The following is a 13,512-nucleotide window of genomic DNA, read 5'->3' as shown; positions in this document are numbered from 1 at the left end:
CTCCCGATTGGCTGCGTCGTCCCAACATGGCACGACGCGATTGGCTGCCGGTGGGAGGGGGGGGGCGGAGCTTGGGTTCCTGCGCGACCACAGTGCGCAAAACACACAATCAAATGTAACCGGCATGAAAACAACTGCGGTGAATAAGAGGTCACATATCTGGGGACGGAGTGAATATATCATACAGTACATCTGTGGACGTGCATATATATGTTGTGCCGTGAAAGCACTTTAAGCCACATCCAGCAGATGGTGCTGTTCTTTTTCCTTTTTGCAGCCATCTCCAGAAATAACCGCGACTTGGAAATATACCGATATATTATGTCAAATTTTCAAAGCAAAACAAAACTTTTGGAAAAAAAAAAAAAAAAAACAAGCAAACACGATTGTGGAAGACGTTCGTGCACATCAATCCTTTTTACATCAAGTGTCCTCCTACATTCAGCCACAGTGTTCTGGTTAAATGACTGTAATTGCATTTATTACATAAAGAATTAAAAATAAAATAAAACAGGGTTTCCTTGAAAGTGCAAGGCCTTTTCCAATTTAAAACGTGTTGTTTTTTCACGGATTTCGATGATTTTTATTGTCCCCATCAAAAAAAAAAAAAAATCATGCAGAAGGAAATGATCAACATGTTTTTCCAAGAAAAAAGACTATGTGTTGTAAGGATTTTTAAAATAGAGACTTATGTACATTTAAGGCTTAAAAAAAGATCCTGTTTAGTAAGACTTTTTAAAAAATAAAAAATAATCCATGAACTGAAAGACTTCAAAAAGACCACGTATAGTCAGACTTTTTTTTTTTTTTTAAGTATTTTTATAAGGGACCGTATCAAGGCTTTAAAAAAAAAATAAACATTTTCCAAGGCCTTTTTAAACACGTATTGTCACAGATCTATCTGTGGCCACAAGGCGGCGCCAGCCGACTTCAATAACTTCCGGGTTACGCGTGGCGCTAATTGGAGACAGGTGTGCACCAGGGCGAGCGACGAAGCTGCGTTTTCTGCGTTTTCTCACGCCAGCAAGCAAATGTTTGATGTTTGTAACGGTGGCAATGTGCTTGTTGCAGGCTTTGCACTGACGGAGGCGCAGCAACGTCGAAGGAAAGGTTTGCTTGAGCACAGCACGTTCACACTTCTTTTCTTTTGTTTCTTTTTACATTTTTTTTTTAATGCTGGCCAGCTCATTTGTGTATTTCTTTTTTTTTTATATTGTATTTTTAAATTGTTGTAAATGACTCGGGATGTTCTTGTCACTATGACTAAATGGATGGTCTTATCGAGTTGCATGTCTGTAAACTTAAAAAGGTTCATGTATTTTATTTCGAAATCTGGTGTTGTAATACATTGGACTTTTTTTTCCCAATGTAAATGTGGAGTGTTTTATATTGTAATTTGTTTTTATTTTACTACCTGTTTGAGATGTTTTATTTGAATGTGGCACTTTTTTATTTTTTATTTTTTTGTAGCTTTATGGGTTCTTATGAAGTTTGTCTGGGTGGGTCAAAAAAGATTTCCCCTCAAAAGGTGTGTACTAATACGTTGTACTTTATTTTTTATTTTTTTTATTCTCAATCTTATGCGAGAGTGTTAAATTTTTGGTTTCCTTAGGAAGGCACTCTTAATGTCCATTTGGACTTGTTTAAATTGTCTTATGAAGTTTGCTGTCAGGGTAATGTAATTATTATTATTTTTAACTTGCAATCTTTTTTATTGCAGGGCAGAAGTCGCACTGGATCAGACGGGGCTAATATGTACAAACGCACAAATGAATGAAAAGTTTCCAACTCTCCCTTTGTGCTTTTGCAGGTTGCAAAAGGAGGAGCCTGCCAGGTGGGATGAGGGAAAGGGATAATTCCGCAATCAAGCGGTGCACAAACGATTTTGTCGGTGTATAATTTGTCCGAGGCATGCGTTATAATAGTGAGCAGGAGGGGGCAGAGTACTTTGTGACAGAGCTTACCTGGAGTCCATAGTATTGGTCAAGACACAAAAAAAATTTGGCCCGTGTTTTCAGGGTGGTGGAGATGGCGGATCGGGCGACGCACCAAGAGGAACTGCACCAGGGTAATCGGTACATGCACAGACAAATCAAAGAAATGATCAACACATAAATAATAGCCCTTGTGTTTTTTTTTTTGTTTGTTTGTATGTTTTCTGCCACGGATGAGTCGGATGGCACAAAAACCCAGGTAACTAAAGTCTGCATGTGTCGTGCTATGAAATATGCCCAAAAGTCCAAAGCTGGTTGATTTTTGGGACATTACAAATCTATGAAGTTAATTCGAGTCTTGATGGACTTCTTTCTTCCAACCTGGTCCCTGTGTTGATGAGCGGGTTGGGGTGCAGCATGGGAAACGAGGCACCAACATCCACTGGATGAGGGTAATAAGCACACACAAAATAAAGTGATCAGCGTGTATCATATCCGTTTTGCAGGTTTGGAGATGAGCCGGATAAAGGGTTGGTAACAAAGTTGACACACCAATGGAACAGGCAACAGACTGACAATTCCACGAGGCTCCATCTTCTTTGTTATTGCAGGTTGGTGGAGGAGACATTGGCGAAAAAAGGCAACAAGCAGAACCAGGTGGTGGCCAGGATGTGGAGGCTCCAAGAGGATTTTGCATGCTCTTAGTTCTGGCAGCGTGCAAGTCCTCAAGGGTGGGTAGAGGGGTACCGACAATCTTTTCAACGGTTTTGGTTGTCTGTTGCAGTCGGAGTTTCTTTTTCTTCTAGCAGAACTCAGGACTGATTTCGATGCAGTGTAGAACTGCCTCAGCAGCTCCCGTGGCAGGCCGTGCTTCCTCAGAAACCGCAGGAAGTACATCCTCTGCTGGGCCTTTTTGAGGCTGGAGATGTTGATCTCCCCCTTCAGGTCCCGAGAGACTAATTCCCAGGAAGTTGAAGGTCTCCCCCTTCAGGTCCTGAGAGACTAATTCCCAGGAAGTTGAAGGTCTCGACAGTTGGGCAGCTGTGGGGAAGGATGCCTCCTGAAGTCCACGATCATCTCTCCAGTCTTGAGCTTGTTCAGCTCCAGGTTGTAGGCTGCAGCACCGCTCTGGCCGCTCCACGTCGTCGATCCGCAGACTCGTCAACGTCTTTGAGGCCGATGGATCGACGGGAACGCCAATCTGCATCCTCTTGCGGAGCGTCACTTGGATGCCGGTGCGCTTCCCCCTTCTTTGCCTCCATGCACCACAGATCGCAGCTGCCCTCCCAGTGAGTCACTGAGGAGAAAAATGAGCGGATTTGCGAAAGTTGGATGAACTCTCGGGAAGACTCCGTTTAGCAAGTCTTCCCTTGTGTAAGTGAGTCTTGTCCTCTCTCCAAAGACAAACGAAATATGCTATTGCTTTTGGTTGGTGATGCATGAAATAGCCCAGTTTTGGGGACATTACAAGTACATGAAGTTAATTTTGTTTTTAAGTCTTTGTTGTACTTTCTTCCAGCCTGGTCCGTGTTGAAGAACGGGTTGTGGTGCACTATGGGAAACGAGGAACCAAGATCCACGAGGACGAGGGTAATAAGTACACACAAAATAAAGTGAGCAGCGCACACTGAATTGTATCATATGCGTTTTGCAGGTTTGGAGATGAGCCGGATGAAGGCCGGGCAAGGGAAGATAAAGTTGACACACCAATGGAACAGGCAAGTGGCTCCAGTTTGTATTACAGGTTGGTGGAGGAGACATTTGCGAAAAAAGGCAACGAGACCAGGGTAGTAAGTGCTACTGCTATTTTGTAATTTTTTTTTTCAGGGTGAAGAACAACAAATGCCAGACCACAAGATGAACAGGTTCTTTTCCCTTGAGGCGACTGTACAATTATACACATAAACATCATGACATGTTCAGGTGTCTTTTTCTCCTTTCTACAGCAATCCAGAAAAAGTAGAAATGCTGCCCCGCTTCAAGAGCTAAGCACCGATACAGGGAGAGTATGTCTTTGTTCCACTTAATTTGTGATCACTAACTGTACAACTGCGCAAAATCTATCAAATTGACCTTCTCCAGAGTAACTGTGTGCATTACAGTGCTTGTTTTGTAGAGCGGAAGAAAAAAGGAACAAGTGGTTTTGTCTGTAATCTGTCTGCGAGGCGTATGTTAAATGGTGAGCAGGAGGGGGCAGAGTACTGAGCTTTGTGGTTTTCCTCGGTTGACTGTAGCAATGGAAGGGAGTTGTTTGGTGGTAGGTCTGATTGTAGTGAGGGCAGGGACGGAAAGTGTTGATAGAGCTGGTTGTTGGACATGTAGGGTTGGTTCAGTGGTCTTTGTGAAGGAAAGTTAGGGATGGGCTGCTGGTTGTTTGGCTTGTCTGGGTTGGGAGCAGCGCTGTTTTGAGTTGACGTGTAAGTTCCAGGTCTGAGGAAGCCATCATATTAATCAGGAGCAAACTGAATATTTATTATTGTTTCAGGGTGAAGCAAATGGGAGACCACAAGATGAACAGCTTCTTCTCCCTTGAGGTGAGTGTACAATTATTGCACATTAACATCATGACATGTTCAGGTGTCTTTTTCTCCTTTCTACAGCAATCCAGAAAAAGTAGAAATGCTGCCCCGCTTCAAGAGCTAAGCACCGATACAGGGAGAGTATGTCTTTGTTCCACTTAATTTGTGATCACTAACTGTACAACTGCGCAAAATCTATCAAATTGACCTTCTCCAGAGTAACTGTGTGCATTACAGTGCTTGTTTTGTAGAGCGGAAGAAAAAAGGAACAAGTGGTTTTGTCTGTAATCTGTCTGCGAGGCGTATGTTAAATGGTGAGCAGGAGGGGGCAGAGTACTGAGCTTTGTGGTTTTCCTCGGTTGACTGTAGCAATGGAAGGGAGTTGTTTGGTGGTAGGTCTGATTGTAGTGAGGGCAGGGACGGAAAGTGTTGATAGAGCTGGTTGTTGGACATGTAGGGTTGGTTCAGTGGTCTTTGTGAAGGAAAGTTAGGGATGGGCTGCTGGTTGTTTGGCTTGTCTGGGTTGGGAGCAGCGCTGTTTTGAGTTGACGTGTAAGTTCCAGGTCTGAGGAAGCCATCATATTAATCAGCAGCAAACTGAATATTTAATATTGTTTCAGGGTGAAGACCAGCAAATGGGAGACCACAAGATGAACAGCTCTTCTCCCTTGAGGTGAGTGTACCATTATTGCACATTAACATCTATACAACATATGTTCAGGTGTCTTCCCCCACCTTTTTATTAAAACTTTTTTTGCTTGCAGCAATCCAGAACAAAGGTAGCCCTACTTCAAGAGCCAAGCAGCGATGATCTAGAGAGGGTATGTTGTGGTTCCATTTAAGTTTATGTCCACTAACTCACTGGGTGTGCACCAACTAACACTGACAATTTTTTTTTTTTTTGGGGGGGGGGGGGGGGGGTTCAGAGATGTGCATTGATTCAAGGCAACAATGCTGAAACTTGTTGATCAGTAAAATATACTCTGAAATGTGCTTTCAATGTTTGTATTTTTGGGAGGGAAGGGTCAAAGTTGAGTGTCTTGACAATGTGCTTTTACTACTCGAATTCAAATTGTAACAATGTAAGTGGGATGTTATCCACATACACACTGTTGTGCTCTTTTTCAAAACAATGTATTCCCCCCATGTAAGTTTGATGTTTTTTTTAAGTGATTGTATTTCAGACAAGCAGGCTAGTGTTTCAGTGTAATTTAATTTGTGTTGACAAAATAAAAAAATTTGTGGGGTGTTGTCTGACTTATCTTTTATCATCCAGTAGTTATGTCCATGAGTCAACTACTTTGGTGTAGCATCCTTGAGATGTCCATAGAGTTGTGCATCATAAAGTTGGTCTTATACACTCAAGTACATGGTCTGTTTTATCGTAAGCACAAGCAGACAGTCTCGTAGGCAGTGTGTCAGCAATTTGTGTATGAACAGCACCCCTGGGTTGCTGGCAGGAAAACCGTGATGGTGCAGGGACAGACGAGCATGAAAGATGCGCAGATAAGCAAAAGTCTTCTGCGACCTCGTTGGGCTCAGCTGCGTACAAAAGGTTCAACCTGGAGTTGTCGGAGACCAGACGACGCCAAGGGTTCCCGGTTCTCTTCTGGCGCGATGGCTGCGAGCGCAGCAACTCAACGTGTGGACTTTGCTTCGATTCCAGCCTCAACCCCAGACTGAGCGAAATAAAGCAACAGTTTTGAAATGTGCAGCCTGGCAGGTAAAAATCATCTTGGTGAGGGTACCTGTGACTGCATTTAAAAACTGACTCCTTGACGTGTATGCTTCAAGCTTAGCACTATTTGTCACTTAAGTTGTAAATAGTCTGCCAATGTTACATTTTGCAACTTTACATTAACAGTATGCACTTGTAGATGTGGCATATTTATTAAGCACTTCATGGAAACATGCATTGTAAAGCAACCTCACTGTTTTTGCATCCCTCAGCTGGGCTGTGAGTTCTTGCGTTTGGATTGATTTATGTACACTAGTGTTACAAGCACATTCAATTGAATCAGGTACTGTACATTGCAAAGCATCATATACATTGAACAGTGTTATAAACATTGCCTTTTCTCAAGCTGCCCACCGCTGGGCTTGAACTGGCAACCTCGCGTTCACAGACCCATGTCACAATCCCCTCAGCCAGCAATGAGCTGACGGTGACAGGTTCTCCTCGTCCGTATATCTTTAACCTTTCTACAATCCGGGCAAAGACCCTAGTACTGTTTTTATACATGATGCGTAGACCCAACTTCTGCAGTCTGCAGGGGGCTGATGGACAGGGCATTAGTCACAACCCTGGTTCAAAACTGAGTGTGTCATCTGATTGTTGCTGCATGATCTTGGTTGTTTTTAAACAAATTGGTGTTAAAAAAAATGAAATAGTGCTTCAAAGATTGAATTCGTTCATTACATTAGTCTGATGTAATGAAGACTAGTACATTCCATTGGTAATTGCATTTTGGTTAGGGTTAGTACATCACATTGGTTAGGATTAGTACAGCACATTGGTTAGGATTAGTACATCACATTGGTTAGGGTTAGTACATAGCACAGTTATATACAGCATTTCAAACATTCATTTACATTGCATTTTAGAGACCATTGCTATCCACCGCTGGGCTTGAACCTACAATCTCAGGTTCACAAACCCACATCACAATTCCCTCAGCCAGCGGTGAGCTGACGGTGACGGCTTCTCCTCGTCCGTATATCTTTAACTTTTCTACAACCCTGGCAAGGAACCTGGCACTGATGTTATACATGTTATGTAGATGACACTTCCAAGCTCTGTGGTGGCCTGATGGATGAAGCGTTGGTTTTTGAACCAAAAAACCCCAGGTTCAAAACTGCCTGCAGCATGTTGCTGTTGCTTCGAAGTAAACTTATTTTATAGCTTGTTTGGTTGGTTGTTTTATTGAAACATATATGAGCTAGCTGCAAAAAAATAAATGCCCCGCCTCCCAGCCCCCCTAGTATCATTCTAGGATACCTCTCTAGAATGATGGTAGGTCGCCCCCCCCTTCCTCGCTTCGCCCCCCCCCCCCTCCTCTCTAGAATGCTGTTGCTTCGAAGTAAACTTATTTTATAGCTTGTTTGGTTGGTTGTTTTATTGAAACATATATGAGCTAGCTGCAAAAAAATAAATGCCCCCCCTCCCAGCCCTCCTAGTATCATCCTCCCTCTCTAGAATGATCCTGGGGGGGGCTTCGCGAAGCCCCCCCCTCCCAGCCCTCCTAGTATCATTCTAGGGGGGGGGGCGAAGCGAAGAATGATGGTAGGGAGGATGATACTAGGAGGGCTGGGAGGGGGGGCGAAGCCCCCCCTCCCAGCCTTCCTAGTATCATTCTAGGGGGGGGGGGGGCGAAGCCCCCCCCCCCCCCCAGGATCATTCTAGAGAGGGGGGGCGAAGCCCCCCCTCTCTAGAATGATGGTAGGGAGGATGATACTAGGAGGGCTGGGAGGGGGGGCGAAGCCCCCCCTCCCAGCCTTCCTAGTATCATTCTAGGGGGGGGGGGGGGCGAAGCCCCCCCCCCCCCCCCAGGATCATTCTAGAGAGGGGGGGCGAAGCCCCCCCTCTCTAGAATGATGGTAGGGAGGATGATACTAGGAGGGCTGGGAGGGGGGGCGAAGCCCCCCCTCCCAGCCTTCCTAGTATCATTCTAGGGGGGGGGGGGGCGAAGCCCCCCCCCCCCCCCCCAGGATCATTCTAGAGAGGGGGGGCGAAGCCCCCCCTCTCTAGAATGATGGTAGGGAGGATGATACTAGGAGGGCTGGGAGGGGGGGCGAAGCCCCCCCTCCCAGCCTTCCTAGTATCATCCCCCCAGGATCATTCTAGAGAGGGGGGGCGAAGCCCCCCCTCTCTAGAATGATGGTAGGGAGGATGATACTAGGAGGGCTGGGAGGGGGGGCGAAGCCCCCCCTCCCAGCCTTCCTAGTATCATCCCCCCAGGATCATTCTAGAGAGGGGGGGCGAAGCCCCCCCTCTCTAGAATGATGGTAGGGAGGATGATACTAGGAGGGCTGGGAGGGGGGGCGAAGCCCCCCCTCCCAGCCTTCCTAGTATCATTCTAGGGGGGGGGGGGGCGAAGCCCCCCCCCCCCCCCAGGATCATTCTAGAGAGGGGGGGCGAAGCCCCCCCTCTCTAGAATGATGGTAGGGATGGTAGGGAGGATGATACTAGGAGGGCTGGGAGGGGGGGCGAAGCCCCTCTCTAGAATGATGGTAGGGAGGATGATACTAGGAGGGCTGGGAGGGGGGGCGAAGCCCCCCCTCCCAGCCTTCCTAGTATCATTCTAGGGGGGGGGGGGGGGCGAAGCCCCCCCTCCCAGCCTTCCTAGTATCATTCTAGGGGGGGGGGGGGCTTCCCCCCCCCCCCCCAGGATCATTCTAGAGAGGGGGGGCGAAGCCCCCCCTCTCTAGAATGATGGTAGGGAGGATGATACTAGGAGGGCTGGGAGGGGGGGCGAAGCCCCCCCTCCCAGCCTTCCTAGTATCATTCTAGGGGGGGGGCGAAGCCCCCCCCCCCCCCCCCAGGATCATTCTAGAGAGGGGGGGCGAAGCCCCCCCTCTCTAGAATGATGGTAGGGAGGATGATACTAGGAGGGCTGGGAGGGGGGGCGAAGCCCCCCCTCCCAGCCTTCCTAGTATCATTCTAGGGGGGGGGGCGAAGCCCCCCCCCCCCCCCCAGGATCATTCTAGAGAGGGGGGGCGAAGCCCCCCCTCTCTAGAATGATGGTAGGGAGGATGATACTAGGAGGGCTGGGAGGGGGGGCGAAGCCCCCCCTCCCAGCCTTCCTAGTATCATTCTAGGGGGGGGGGGGCTTCGCCCCCCCCCCCAGGATCATTCTAGAGAGGGGGGGCTTCGCCCCCCCCCCCCAGGATCATTCTAGAGAGGGGGGGCGAAGCCCCCCCTCTCTAGAATGATGGTAGGGAGGATGATACTAGGAGGGCTGGGAGGGGGGGCGAAGCCCCCCCTCCCAGCCTTCCTAGTATCATTCTAGGGGGGGGGGGGGGCGAAGCCCCCCCCCCCCCCCCAGGATCATTCTAGAGAGGGGGGGGGCGAAGCCCCCCCTCTCTAGAATGATGGTAGGGAGGATGATACTAGGAGGGCTGGGAGGGGGGGCGAAGCCCCCCCTCCCAGCCTTCCTAGTATCATTCTAGGGGGGGGGGCGAAGCCCCCCCCCCCCCAGGATCATTCTAGAGAGGGGGGGCGAAGCCCCCCCTCTCTAGAATGATGGTAGGGAGGATGATACTAGGAGGGCTGGGAGGGGGGGGCGAAGCCCCCCCTCCCAGCCTTCCTAGTATCATTCTAGGGGGGGGGGGGCTTCGCCCCCCCCCCCAGGATCATTCTAGAGAGGGGGGGCTTCGCCCCCCCCCCCCAGGATCATTCTAGAGAGGGGGGGCGAAGCCCCCCCTCTCTAGAATGATCCTGGGGGGGGGGGGATGATACTAGGAGGGCTGGGAGGGGGGGCGAAGCCCCCCCTCCCAGCCTTCCTAGTATGATTCTAGGGGGGGGGGGCGAAGCCCCCCCCCCCCCCAGGATCATTCTAGAGAGGGGGGGCGAAGCCCCCCCTCTCTAGAATGATGGTAGGGAGGATGATACTAGGAAGCCCCCCCCCCCCCCCAGGATCATTCTAGAGAGGAGGGGGGGGGGGGCGAAGCGAGGAAGGGGGGGGCGACCTACCATCATTCTAGAGAGGTATCCTAGAATGATACTAGGGGGGCTGGGAGGGGGGGCATTTATTTTTTTGCAGCTAGCTCTTATATGTTTCAATAAAACAACCAACCAAACAAGCTATAAAATAAGTTTACTTCGAAGCAACAGCAACATGCTGCAGTCAGTTTTGAACCTGGGGTTTTTTGGTTCAAAAACCAATGCTTCATCCATCAGGCCACCACAGAGCTTGGAAGTGTCATCTACATAACATGTATAACATCAGTGCCAGGTTCCTTGCCAGGGTTGTAGAAAAGTTAAAGATATACGGACGAGGAGAAGCCGTCACCGTCAGCTCACCGCTGGCTGAGGGAATTGTGATGTGGGTTTGTGAACCTGAGATTGTAGGTTCAAGCCCAGCGGTGGATAGCAATGGTCTCTAAAATGCAATGTAAATGAATGTTTGAAATGCTGTATATAACTGTGCTATGTACTAACCCTAACCAATGTGATGTACTAATCCTAACCAATGTGCTGTACTAATCCTAACCAATGTGATGTACTAACCCTAACCAAAATGCAATTACCAATGGAATGTACTAGTCTTCATTACATCAGATTAATGTAGCTGTACTAATTCAATCTTTGAAGCATTATTTAATTTTATTTAACACCAATTTAAAAAAAAAAAAAACAAGATCATGCAGCAACAATCACATAACACAGCCAGTTTTGAACCAGGGTTGTGAGGTTCATAAACCAATGCCCTGTCCATCTCTAAAATGCAATGAAAATGAATGTTTGAAATGCTCTATGTCACTGTGCTATGTACTAATCGTAACCAAATGAAAAAATGCAAATCCCAATCGAATGTACTAGTCTTCATTACATCACACTTATGTACTAAACTAATTCAATCTTTGAAGCATTATTTCATTTTTTTTTAACACAAATTTGTTTAAAAACAACCAAGATCATGCAGCAACAATCACATGACACAGGCTGCACATTTCAAAACTGTTGCTTTATTTTGCTCAGTCTGGGGTTGAGGCTGGAATCGAAGCAAAGTCCACACGTTGAGTTGCTGCGCTCGCAGCCATCGCGCCAGAAGAGAACCGGGAACCCTTGGCGTCGTCTGGTCTCCGACAACTCCAGGTTGAACCTTTTGTACGCAGCTGAGCCCAACGAGGTCGCAGAAGACTTTTGCTTATCTGCGCATCTTTCATGCTCGTCTGTCCCTGCACCATCACGGTTTTCCTGCCAGCAACCCAGGGGTGCTGTTCATACACAAATTGCTGACACACTGCCTACGAGACTGTCTGCTTGTGCTTACGATAAAACAGACCATGTACTTGAGTGTATAAGACCAACTTTATGATGCACAACTCTATGGACATCTCAAGGATGCTACACCAAAGTAGTTGACTCATGGACATAACTACTGGATGATAAAAGATAAGTCAGACAACACCCCACAAATTTTTTTATTTTGTCAACACAAATTAAATTACACTGAAACACTAGCCTGCTTGTCTGAAATACAATCACTTGGGGGGGGGGGGGGGGGGGGGGAACAGATGGGGGAATACATTGTTCTGAAAAAGAGCACGACATTGTATATGTGGATAACATCCCACTTACATTTTTACAATTTGAATTCAAGTAGTAAAAGCACATTGTCAAGACACTCAACTTTGACCCTTCCCTCCCAAAAATACAAACATTGAAAGCACATTTCAGAGTATATTTTACTGATCAACAAGTTTCAGCATTGTTGCCTTGAATCAATGCACATCTCTGAACCCCCCTCCCCCCAAAAAAAAAATAATTGTCAGTGTTAGTTGGTGCACACCCAGTGAGTTAGTGGACATAAACTTAAGTGGAACCACAACATACCCTCTCTAGATCATCGCTGCTTGGCTCTTGAAGTAGGGCTACCTTTGTTCTGGATTGCTGCAAGCAAAAAAAGTTTTAATAAAAAGGTGGGGGAAGACACCTGAACATATGTTGTATAGATGTTAATGTGCAATAATGGTACACTCACCTCAAGGGAGAAGAGCTGTTCATCTTGTGGTCTCCCATTTGCTGGTCTTCACCCTGAAACAATATTAAATATTCAGTTTGCTGCTGATTAATATGATGGCTTCCTCAGACCTGGAACTTACACGTCAACTCAAAACAGCGCTGCTCCCAACCCAGACAAGCCAAACAACCAGCGGCCCATCCCTAACTTTCCTTCACAAAGACCACCGAACCAACCCTACAGGTCCAACAACCAGCTCTATCAACACTTTCCGTCCCTGCCCTCACTACAATCAGACCTACCACCAAACAACTACAGTCAACCGAGGAAAACCACAAAGCTCAGTACTCTGCCCCCTCCTGCTCACCATTTAACATGCGCCTCGCAGACAGATTACAGACAAGACCACTTGTTCCTTTTTTCTTCCACTCTACAAAACAAGCACTTTAATGCACACAGTTACTCTGGAGAAGGTCAATTTGATAGATTTTGCGCAGTTGTACAGTTAGTGATCACAAATTAAGTGGAACAAAGACATACTCTCCCTGTATCAGTGCTTAGCTCTTGAAGCGGGGCAGCATTTCTACTTTTTCTGGATTGCTGTAGAAAGGAGAAAAAGACACCTGAACATGTCATGATGTTAATGTGCAATAATTGTACACTCACCTCAAGGGAGAAGAAGCTGTTCATCTTGTGGTCTCCCATTTGCTACACCCTGAAACAATAATAAATATTCAGTTTGCTCCTGATTAATATGATGGCTTCCTCAGACCTGGAAATTACACGTCAACTCAAAACAGCGCTGCTCCCAACCCAGACAAGCCAAACAACCAGCGGCCCATCCCTAACTTTCCTTCACAAAGACCACCGAACCAACCCTACAGGTCCAACAACCAGCTCTATCAACACTTTCCGTCCCTGCCCTCACTACAATCAGACCTACCACCAAACAACTACAGTCAACCGAGGAAAACCACAAAGCTCAGTACTCTGCCCCCTCCTGCTCACCATTTAACATGCGCCTCGCAGACAGATTACAGACAAGACCACTTGTTCCTTTTTTCTTCCGCTCTACAAAACAAGCACTTTAATGCACACAGTTACTCTGGAGAAGGTCAATTTGATAGATTTTGCGCAGTTGTACAGTTAGTGATCACAAATTAAGTGGAACAAAGACATACTCTCCCTGTATCGGTGCTTAGCTCTTGAAGCGGGGCAGCATTTCTACTTTTTCTGGATTGCTGTAGAAAGGAGAAAAAGACACCTGAACATGTCATGATGTTAATGTGTATAATTGTACAGTCGCCTCAAGGGAAAAGAACCTGTTCATCTTGTGGTCAGCCATTTGTTGTTCTTCACCCTGAAAAAAAAATA

The 13,512-nt window shown here is 47.0% G+C and overlaps 1 protein-coding gene and 2 long non-coding RNA genes across 15 annotated transcripts in view; 2 read left to right on the top strand and 1 right to left on the bottom strand.

Annotated features, from left to right (window-relative positions):
* Positions 1-3,653, top strand: part of LOC133472897 (sex-determining region Y protein-like) — a 376,487-nt gene extending 372,834 nt beyond the window's left edge. Inside the window, exons 7-15 of one of the 4 annotated variants that reach the window (XM_061764409.1) lie at positions 1,072-1,110; positions 1,471-1,528; positions 1,811-1,834; positions 2,019-2,193; positions 2,336-2,386; positions 2,546-2,665; positions 2,744-3,308; positions 3,454-3,524; positions 3,589-3,653. In XM_061764409.1, the coding sequence (XP_061620393.1) occupies positions 1,072-1,110; positions 1,471-1,528; positions 1,811-1,834; positions 2,019-2,072 (175 nt within the window). In that variant the 3' untranslated portion in view covers positions 2,073-2,193; positions 2,336-2,386; positions 2,546-2,665; ... (1 more) ...; positions 3,454-3,524; positions 3,589-3,653. Of the gene's footprint in view, positions 1-932; positions 1,111-1,470; positions 1,529-1,720; positions 2,194-2,335; positions 2,387-2,545; positions 2,666-2,743; positions 3,309-3,453; positions 3,525-3,588 lie in introns of those variants that run through there. The other 3 variants (XR_009786905.1, XR_009786903.1, XR_009786904.1) reach the window with 3 other exon arrangements.
* Positions 3,654-3,755: 102 nt separating this feature from the next.
* On the top strand, positions 3,756-5,704 carry LOC133472899 (uncharacterized). Of its 5 annotated transcripts, none has more exons than XR_009786907.1 (7): positions 3,756-3,799; positions 3,881-3,940; positions 4,420-4,468; positions 4,512-4,594; positions 5,074-5,126; positions 5,218-5,274; positions 5,380-5,704. It is a non-coding gene; the product is annotated as an uncharacterized LOC133472899 (long non-coding RNA). The 5 variants fall into 5 exon arrangements; XR_009786908.1 differs by having other exon boundaries at positions 3,757-3,799; positions 4,535-4,594; XR_009786910.1 differs by having other exon boundaries at positions 3,759-3,799; positions 3,858-3,940.
* Positions 5,705-11,920: 6,216 nt separating this feature from the next.
* Positions 11,921-13,501, bottom strand: LOC133472824 (uncharacterized). 6 transcript variants are annotated; one of them, XR_009786851.1, is made up of 6 exons: positions 13,461-13,501; positions 13,320-13,402; positions 12,805-12,853; positions 12,679-12,738; positions 12,160-12,212; positions 11,921-12,068 (listed from the first exon to the last, which is right to left on the bottom strand). It is a non-coding gene; the product is annotated as an uncharacterized LOC133472824 (long non-coding RNA). The 6 variants fall into 6 exon arrangements; XR_009786850.1 differs by having other exon boundaries at positions 12,679-12,761; positions 13,320-13,379; XR_009786849.1 differs by having other exon boundaries at positions 13,320-13,379.
* Between the last annotated feature and the right edge of the window lie 11 nt (positions 13,502-13,512).

Source organism: Phyllopteryx taeniolatus, chromosome 23 (assembly GCF_024500385.1).
Source record: "Phyllopteryx taeniolatus isolate TA_2022b chromosome 23, UOR_Ptae_1.2, whole genome shotgun sequence".
In the NCBI taxonomy this organism is placed as follows: domain Eukaryota; kingdom Metazoa; phylum Chordata; class Actinopteri; order Syngnathiformes; family Syngnathidae; genus Phyllopteryx; species Phyllopteryx taeniolatus.
This window is presented reverse-complemented; position numbering and strand designations above follow the sequence as displayed.